This window comes from Phragmites australis, chromosome 1, assembly GCF_958298935.1.
Source record: "Phragmites australis chromosome 1, lpPhrAust1.1, whole genome shotgun sequence".
Classification (NCBI taxonomy): domain Eukaryota; kingdom Viridiplantae; phylum Streptophyta; class Magnoliopsida; order Poales; family Poaceae; genus Phragmites; species Phragmites australis.
In genome coordinates, this window is record NC_084921.1 from 40559459 (window position 1) to 40569172 (window position 9714).

At 41.4% G+C, this 9714-nt stretch overlaps 1 protein-coding gene across 1 annotated transcript; it reads left to right on the forward strand.

The window, feature by feature from the left end:
- The first annotated feature begins 849 nt into the window (after nt 1-849).
- On the forward strand, nt 850-6415 carry LOC133919106 (WD-40 repeat-containing protein MSI4-like). Its single transcript, XM_062363372.1, has 15 exons — nt 850-1122; nt 1859-1922; nt 2102-2188; nt 2692-2754; nt 3086-3151; nt 3271-3345; nt 3426-3501; nt 4256-4463; nt 4696-4777; nt 5009-5082; nt 5186-5297; nt 5411-5485; nt 5626-5684; nt 5773-5872; nt 6027-6415. The coding sequence occupies exons 1-15, from the start codon at nt 998-1000 to the stop codon at nt 6126-6128; spliced, it is 1368 nt and encodes a 455-aa protein (XP_062219356.1). The 5' UTR covers nt 850-997; the 3' UTR covers nt 6129-6415.
- The last annotated feature ends 3299 nt before the right edge of the window (nt 6416-9714 follow it).

Below are 9714 nucleotides of genomic sequence, written 5' to 3' on the forward strand. Positions count from 1 at the left end.
GAATTAACATATGCCGACCCAGCTCGTCCACTGAATTTTCAGTTGTCCCTAACTGTATTTGTTGACTTTATACTTACGTACTAACCTAACTTACACAGTTATATTACTCGAATTTTGATTTGACTGCACGCTAGGAAACACGAGAAACTCCTGTTAAATAGTAAAGCACAACCACTGATCAAGTCTCGGCGATGCAGACGTGCAGTGCTCCTTTGACAGGTTAAGGCCGGCAGAATTTCGTCTGTATCATCAATCTGTATCTATTCACATGGCAGAAAGAATACAGAAGTCTAAAGGATAGATAAGACACTCAGGTTTTAAATGAGAACACACAAATAATCAACAGCAACTCGAAAAACACACCAAAATCTTAATTGTTACAACATACTACCCCTCGTAAACAATACATTTTCATTGTAGCAAGAGGGCGTTTCCTAAAATTAAAAAAATGAGGAAAAGAAAATTTTGTTTTTGCGAGAAGAGGGAAAGAAAAAGAACAAAAAGATGAAAACCAACTTCTTCACAAGCCCCATCAAAAGGGAAAATTGATTATATATCCCAAAGTTGATCAACCTCTCTTACCTAATCATAAGTTTTATTGCAAACTAGTTCATATGAGATATATAATCAAATAATGATGAACTTCAAATATATTATCAAATATTGATTAACTTTGGGACACATAATTAAATTTCCTCATCAAAAAAGAAAACTTCTCCTGAGGCGCCTATCAGCAGGTTCAGAGTCCAGCCCAACTTAAGTCCACTCTATTCCCTGTAACCATCGGCCCAAACACAATCAGGCCCAACCCACGCATCCCATCCCGTCTCCGCTTCCGCCTCCACCCCGCCCGCATTGGATCCTCTCCACTGCCGCGGGAGCCTGGCAATTCTGTCTCCTCCGAGCTGGGGAGTGAGTCTGGAGCCACCGCAAGCACAGGCACCAGTGGCAGTGGCAGCGAGCGTGAGAGCGCGCGGAGCAGTCGCCGGCGTCGGAGATGAAGGAGAGTCGCGGGTCGAGGGCGGCGGTGGACGAGCGCTACGCGCAGTGGAAGTCGCTTATCCCCGTCCTCTACGACTGGTTCGCCAACCACAACCTCGTCTGGCCGTCCCTCTCCTGCCGGTAACCTCCCCTGCCCACCACACTCCCTCTCCTTCCAGCTCTCCGTTTCGGTCGTTTCGTGCCTGTAGCCGTCGTTTTCGTGAAAATTCCTGCCGAGTTAGGGTTTTGGAGGGTAGGGCGTCTGGCGTCCGTATCTAGGGTTTTGGTCCGTGGCTGTGCTTGCGGTGGCTCCAGATCTGTCGTGTGGCTGGTGTCTTGGTGGGATGGCGTGGGGTAGGGTGAATTGTGGGGCTGGGCGCTGGGTTAGCGTTTTGCTATGCTAGGGTTTATGAGTGGGGGGTTTTGGCGGAGTGTGACTGTTCGAGTCAGGGGTTCCGAGCTTGTACGTTAATGCAATTCTTGCTGTAGTGATCTAAGGAGTTGTTCGGACTGAGGGATCGGGGATCCAATTTTAGTTCAAATTTGAACTAAATCCTAAAAATTCCCAGAGCAACACCCCCTTTTCCAACATGCCCTAAGGTTGGTTTCTAGTGGGCTGGTGCTCGTCCATTTTTGTCTTTTTTATATGATTACTTAATTATCGATTAGAGCGGGAACATGATGGTGGTGATATGCATTATGTGCGTCAGAGTTGTGCTCCATTCTGTTACCTCGCCAGATATTTTGAAGCTAAAGATAAATGTTGCAGATTAACTACAGTCAGTTTATAATTAATATGCTTGGATTTTTTTTTTCCTGCTCTTTTGTCCTTCATGTGACTATGCTACCATGCTGATCTTTGGTTGGTCTGGAACAGGTGGGGCCCGCAGTTTGAGAAAGCTACCTACAAGAATCGGCAGCGCCTTTACCTATCCGAGCAGGCAAGTGCATCTGCAAGCAGATATTCTTTTAGCGCTTTAGAGATGTTATGAAGCTCAAGCTAATTGTGAAGTTTGAAAACGCATATGCTGCTGATGCTGAGGTTTTGTTGGCTAATGAGTATGCATGCCTTCTTTTCTGGAGCTAACTGTAGAATTTGCTTATCTTGCTATGGTTTCAGACGGATGGGAGTGTGCCTAATACTCTGGTTATCGCAAATTGTGAAGTTGTCAAACCAAGGGTTGCAGCTGCAGAACATATCTCGCAGGTAGTTATTGTTTGTTGCATTGATTACAGTTTTGTTCATTAGTTTTTAGCTGTGTGTACTTATATCTGTCCTGGCTATTAATCGCCCCTTAGTTACTTTCTTGCCGCATTTATTTGATCTTTGATGTCCCTTTCTTCTCATCTCAATATAATCAGAAACTTTAACTTATGCCTAGCATGCTGCTATACTACTATACCTGTCCGCAAAGGATCACTTTAACTTATGCCTAGCCTGCTGCTATACTACTATACCTGTCCGCAAAGGATCATGCAAATTTTCATGACTTGTGCCCTGTGGTTAGAGCATACATGAACATATCCGTTCTGTATTATTTATTTTGTCTGTATTTATATACAGAATTCCTGTCTATGGTAGTGTAACTGTGATGTCTCTTGTATACTCTTAGTGTTACATTGAGACCTTGGCAGAACCTAGGAATTTCTGGTTCTGTCTTTGTACCGGTTGACAATGGGCCTGACAAGTTATCGACCTATTTGTTGCAGTTTAATGAGGAAGCACGGTCACCTTTCGTGAAGAAGTATAAGACTATAGTTCATCCGGGCGAGGTAAGAACTATTTCATTTTTTGTTTGAGTTGAACTATTTCATTTTTTTGTTTGAGTTGGAACTATTTTGTATTTTCTCTTTTTTCTACATGTTGCTCACCGTATGTTGTGGAACTTGATGATTTCTCTTTAGCTTACAAAATGTATGCCATATATTTCAATTTGAAAATTTTCTATGGTCCCGTGTAGACCATATTCTTGTTTTTTGGAATCGATGCTGCAATCTTATTGTTCAGCTTCCTTTCCTATCTGGAGTGTAGTGGTTAATATGCTTTGATTGATTTGTTGAACTGGATGGTCGATGTATTGTTTGTTTTATTATCATGCAACAGGTTAACAGAATCAGGGAGCTTCCGCAAAACAGTAAGATCATAGCTACTCACACCGACAGTCCAGATGTATGTCCAACCTTTTATGCTGCTGCTTATTTCTTGTGAAGGAAACAATATCATACTAATCATTCCAGTGAGTAGGTGATGGATTTGTGAGTGTAAACCTTTTTTTCACTGACATTCAGGTACTTATTTGGGATGTTGAGGCCCAGCCAAACAGACATGCTGTCCTTGGAGCAACTGAATCTCGCCCTGATTTGGTATGATTTCCTTATTTAGTTCAATCTGCCAGCTGTGCTCTTTTCGGGCTTATATCTTACTAGCCTAAACTGTTTGTCAGATATTAAGGGGACATCAGGAAAATGCTGAATTTGCGCTTGCCATGTGTCCAGCAGAACCATATGTACTATCTGGAGGTTAGGAATTTTTCATCTCGTTATGTGCTTGTATCTTCTTGCCCCTCCCCCCCCCCCTTTGTAGGGTTCAACTGTTTGTCCACTTTTTTTTAAAAAATCTCAAGCGCCAAGCCATCTCCAAGGAATTTTTATTGAGTTAAAATGTTCCCTTGTTGCATTGAGAAGTGTCCTTTCCCCTTGGACGTGTACCCTAGTTGAATTGTGTGCTCTTATTTAATATTCAAGTTTTGTGCCATGCTGCACGCACGCACATATGCTTGTTTGTATCAGTTATCTTCGTTTATTAAATTATAGGCACCGTCACAGTTGACGCTTAAATTATTTATCTTTTAACATGCTGAATTTTCCTGAACTTGCACATTTGTGGTCACTTGTTTTGAGAGAATGCACAATTGTGTTTAATTGGTCTCTGTAGTTGAGAACGGAACTTTAGATTTCATGGAAACTTGTGCATTTGTGTGGACAAGTCCAGTCCTGACTTAGCTGGCAGAGAGATGTTACAGCAACTTTAAGACACAGGGAAACAAAATTAAAATATAACCTAATCACCGTATCAGCCAATGTGATAGTGTGCTATGTTGCTAGTTAAGTTGGATTTTGACCTACCTTGGATCATTTAAAAAAAGTATTTGGACTTATAAGCTCTGTTTTCAAGTTTAACAAACCCTAGGGATGCAAACTTTTTTAAATAAAAATTGTTGGAATATCATACTGCGATAACTAGGGTTTTGGTTCAAATGTAAATTTTAAATAGGAAAGGACAAATCTGTTGTCCTGTGGAGCATCCAAGACCACATATCTGCCCTTGGGGATTCCTCAAAAGTTGAGTCTTCCCCTGGAGCATCAGGCAGCAAGCAGTCTGGTAAAACTGCGAATGAGAAGGATACTCCTAAAGTTGATCCTCGAGGTGTATTCCATGGACATGACAGCACTGTTGAAGATGTTCAGTTCTGCCCTTCTAGGTAAATACCCTACTCTGTTTTTCTGGTTAACTTCAAGGCAATGGATGGATGCAGACCACTAGCACATGTATTGCATCATCCAGGCTTTGAGATCTCCATGGTCAAAACATTTTATATTTGCTTAGAGTTGCAATTCCTAATAATAAATTAATAGTAGGTAGTAGCTGTCTTCCCTTTGAACATATATTTTTACATGTCATATTCTTCATGCCTTTTTCTTTTTTGGATGAAGTGCACAGGAGTTCTGTAGTGTGGGTGATGATGCTTGTCTTATCCTCTGGGATGCTCGGACTGGTACTGTTCCTGCTGTTAAGGTGACATTCTTCTCTATCTTGAATTGATTAACTATGTTTTTGGCAGAAGTTTGAATGCATTACCTCTTCTTTCGTAATATCATCGCTTATTTTTTTGTTGAGTTAATTTATTTATTCTGTTCCAGAGAGTCTGGTGCATGATTTTTAATATGGCGTACCTTTTTCCTTCTCAACATATGGAGGGACTCAAGTCAATATATTATGTAAAACCTCTTTATTCTCGATTTCCAGGTTGAGAAAGCGCACAGTGGAGATGTTCATTGTGTTGATTGGAATCCCCTTGATGTTAACTACATCTTAACTGGGTATGATGACATGAAGGCTTAGTTCTGCATAACCTGAAAATTTCCATATTCCTTTATTGGTTATTTACACATTTGAGTAATGTAGTTTCAGTTGATATTTCAGGTCTGCTGATAATTCTGTCCGTATGTGGGATCGGCGAAATCTGGGTTCTGGAGGAGCTGGTTCTCCAATTCACAAATTTGAGGGTCATAAAGCTGCTGTTCTTTGTGTTCAGGCATGTCAAGATAATATGTTTGTTATTTTGTTCTCTTTACATAAATAGGGTTACTTGCTATGATATTTCTGAATGTTTTTTTTTTATCGTAATTGAAACCTTATGCATTCCAGTGGTCACCTGACAAAGCATCTGTTTTTGGAAGCTCTGCGGAAGATGGTTTCTTAAATGTGTGGGATCATGAGAAGGTATCTTCTTATATACACTTACTGAACTATTGTCTGTTCTGAGATAACCCAGAGCAACAATTGGCAATGTGGGTTCAGTCGGCAGTTGGTTTTCTTTTGTACTTTTCTGACCTGACTACTAAAAGTTTTTGTGATAACAGGTTGGAAAGAAGAAAACTAATGCACCAGCTGGGCTTTTCTTTCAACATGCTGGTCATAGGTATGTTGTCTTGATATGAAACTAATCTTTTCTCTTCCTTCAAATGGTTATATTTCTACCATGTTTTTCACACTGGACACCTTGGCAGGGATAAGATTGTTGACTTCCACTGGAATTCATCTGATCCTTGGACGATTGTGAGTGTCTCTGATGATGGTGAGAGCACTGGTGGAGGTGGAACATTGCAGGTACATCTCTTTCTTGCAATTGTGCAAATATAGTGTGAATTATAAGACAATTGAACTGTATTATCGGAGTTAGCTGGAGCTACTAAACCTAGTCTATGTTTCCCTTGTTGTGTATTCTATCTGGTCTCTTCTTACGATTGTTTTGTCTGTACAGATATGGCGCATGAGCGATTTGATCTACCGCCCAGAAGAGGAAGTTCTTGCAGAGTTGGAGAATTTCAAGTCTCACTTGGCCAGCTGCACTCCGAGGAATTGAATCATGTGATCATCTGTGAAATTCAATCCTGTGAAAACTCTGAGTAGGTATCCTAGTTTCCTGGCCATAAGTATGGCACCTGTTGACATTGGTTCTGTCCTCTGATGCTCCTAGACCTGTACCCTTTAGGGGCTTGTGACTACAGCTTGTATTTTACTTGTTGTATGACTGAAATTTCTATGTTCGCAAACGTAGCAGAGCTGGATGCCTCTGTAGTCACAAGTTAAACACAATTGGGATATTGGGATATTGCTAAGATTTATTCTAGAAAATTCTTTTGGACCTAATGAGATTGTCTGCAATGGGCTTGTTTTGAACTTTTGATGGCTCCATGTGATGATCTTCACATAGGGCTGGCCCACATCGTGTTTTTTTAAACGAAAAAAATAATTGTTTGAAACGAAAACATCGTGTTCTTGAATGTGGGCTACTAGTTACATCCGTTGGCATATCGTTCCATCCGATGAAGGCCTACTCTTGTCTGCGTGCATTTGAAATGTGTTTGTCCCTTTTGCAGGGATTGTATGCGCGCATGTTCAATCTTTAGAGCATGCACATTCAGGTGTGCTTGTGAGAAGCCAAGGGGGAGAAAAGGTTACTGATGCATATGCTCTGTTAGGCGTGTACAATGAGTGGTCTCAAGCCGTCTAGAAAATACGACAGCTAGTATTTTATCTAACGTGGAGGAAAGATAAAGATAACAGAAAAGATAGTGTCTATTAATTAACAAGCTATCTAAAATATTAGATAATTATTTTTATAGATAATATTTTTTATATATAGATGTTGTCTATTATTTATGATCTTAATTTTTAACATATTATTTAACAATTAGGTGTCACTTAGATTAATTATAATCAACCTATATAGTGGCTTGTCTATTATATCCGCAATGGTACAGACGGCTATTGTCTGTAATACGATTACATATCACATATAGATAATATAATAGATAAGTTATTATGTGGGTTGGTTGTACATAATCTAAATAATATATAGTTGTTAAATGACAGACAAGTTGAGATCACAAATAATAGACGATATCTTTCTTTATCTTATTTTTTTTTTTCACGTTAGATAAAATTTTAGATGGCTTCTTTTCTAGATGATTAACGTCATATTATTTTACACGCCCTTAGAATTGGATTAGCACTTAATCATGGCTTGGCTTCTCTCGTGATGCTTTAAAAACGAAGGTATGGCGTTGATGAACATCATCATTCCAGGGTCATCGTTCTGTCTATTTCGAACACAGTTGTTCGTCATTAAAAAGGTTTCAGTTTGGACAGATCTTAAAACAGGTTCTTGGAGAGACTGACATGTGCATATGCTGATGGGACATTGGGAGCTCATGTGTGGCCGGGAACCGTTATTGCCGTTAATTTAGTGCTGGTAGGCTGGGTCAGGAACTCAGGACTCGCATCATCTCGATCATCCATTCGTGATCCGGCGAACATGAATACGTGAACTGTGAATTACTGTAGCACCTTTGACTTTAAAAATAATACACTCGCGAATTACTGTAGCACCTCTAAAGTCAGATGGGAATCCGTTGGTGGGTCATGTTGACCTGCTGTGCTCTCGGCACCATAACAGACGCAATAACAGGTGGCAGCACGCGACGTGAATCAAGGCATACACTGGCACGCCAGGTGGACTAACAGCACCAGATGGAGACGGTTTACTCCCCGTGGCTTGCCCACTCATCCGGCTCAGTAAGCTTGATGGTCAAAATGACGATACCGTGATGCTGCACTTGCTAGCAGGAGAAAAGTAATGATACGCTTGTTCAATTCCAGCTTCCAGGGGATCATCTTTCTGTTTGTTTGAACACAGTACTCTAGCAGTTCATCTATTCTGCATTCCTGTTCATGATTTTTTCAGTTTGGACAGAGATGTCGAAGCAAGTTCGATTCACAAATATCGCTCCACTAAATTAGTACTGACGGACATTACCGGTAGTTATGCATGCAACGCGCAGAGATCCTGTGCTTGCATTGATTTAAGCTCATGGAATTTGATTCATTAGTACCTTCACACGACTTCCCTCGTTGGCTCCTCTTGTGATGCTTATTGCTTAAGAAAGATGGCATGGCCGGGAAAAAACGAAAAGAAAAAAAAGGGAAGATGAACAAACCTGTCCAAGTGTCCATCTTTAGAAGATGGACATGTGCACATGCTGATGGGAGCACGTATCTTCCCGGGATTTGTCAGGTTGACCTTCTCTAGTGCGGATCTCGCACACGCGACGTATCATGGCACGCTGACACTACGCGTGGTTTGCTTACTCGTCAGGCTATAGTTCGCTCAGTTGCTCCCCCAGCGTACACCAGTTACTGGGCCAAACCGGCGAAGCGAAATACCTTCCATGTCTCCAGTAGAGCAGTACCCAACCCTTCACTTGCTAGCAGAAGAAAGAGTGCTCATACGCTTGTTCAGTTCTAGAACCATTTCTGTTTAATTAACACAATCGAGTGCTACAGTCCTCGCCATAAAAAAGGGAAATTTCAGTTTGAAAGTTGGAACGAGTTCAACCAACAACTATACTGTTCGCAAAAAAAAAAAAGGACAGATGCTATTTGTAAGGCATTTTACAAATAATAAGAAGCGTGAAATTTATTGACGTTTGGATGACCTTAAAACTTCGAACCCTAACTCCTCCCCTAAATTTATTTCAGACATCCAAACAATAAGAAGCGTGAAAAAGGGAAAAAAAAAACAGCATCGCTCCACTAAAATAGCTATACATTGGATTCCCTGCAGGAAAATTTGCAAAATTAGACACCTGCAACCCTCTCAGGGGGCCGCAGCCCTCTGAGAGGGCGGTTAGAGGTCCTAACCGCCCTCTCAGGGGGCGGTTAGGCTCTGAGAGGGCAGTTAGCCCCCTTGCCGCCCTCTGAGGGGACGGTTAGGGTTTTTTTCCTCTAAAAATGTAATTTTTTATGTAATTGAAGAAATAAAAAGGAAGGGGTGTAAGTAAATTAAGAATTTAAATTTGGAGTAGGTTATGTAATAGTCAGAGAATAAAAAATCAGTAATTAGCAGTCGCAGCATTTTACGTGGGTATGGGGTGCGAACGAGGACAAACATAGTATTAAACATAGGGTGAAAACATTACAATATACTGTAACCGCGACGACACGATGACGAAACAAAGGTGACATGTACGGTTCGCACTAAGACCTACTTATTAGTGCGCCGATCCTAATCATAACATGCTTTAGGGAGGGAAAGTATATCGGGTTACATTAGGTACTCTCTACTGATTGCATCTAGGATACTTTCCCTTTCGGAGGGCATCGGGACCTACCGCCTTAGCATGACGGGCTCTTTCCCGCTCCCTTTCCCTCTCAGCCTCCCGAGCCTGAGCCACGGTACGGTCGTGCGCCGCCTTCCTCATGCGCTCTTCTTCCTCCCGCTTGAGGCGAAGTTCCTCTTGCTGTTGCTCGTACTCCCAATGTGCGTACGCTTCCCTTCTTCACCTCATGTTCATGTCGACCCACTGCTTCTGTGAGTCATTTTGCTCATTGTCGAGCCACTGAATAAAATCACAGAGCGGTGGAGGGGACTGAACAAATGGAACAAG

Bases quoted from the DNA above. Each gene is read 5' to 3' on its own strand.
- LOC133919106 (XM_062363372.1), top strand. From the start codon at position 998: ATGAAGGAGAGTCGCGGGTCGAGGGCGGCGGTGGACGAGCGCTACGCG. The intron at 3,502-4,255 runs GTTAGGAATTTT...AATTTTAAATAG, and splicing joins ACCATATGTACTATCTGGAG to GAAAGGACAAATCTGTTGTC. The intron at 5,486-5,625 runs GTATCTTCTTAT...TTGTGATAACAG, and splicing joins ATGTGTGGGATCATGAGAAG to GTTGGAAAGAAGAAAACTAA.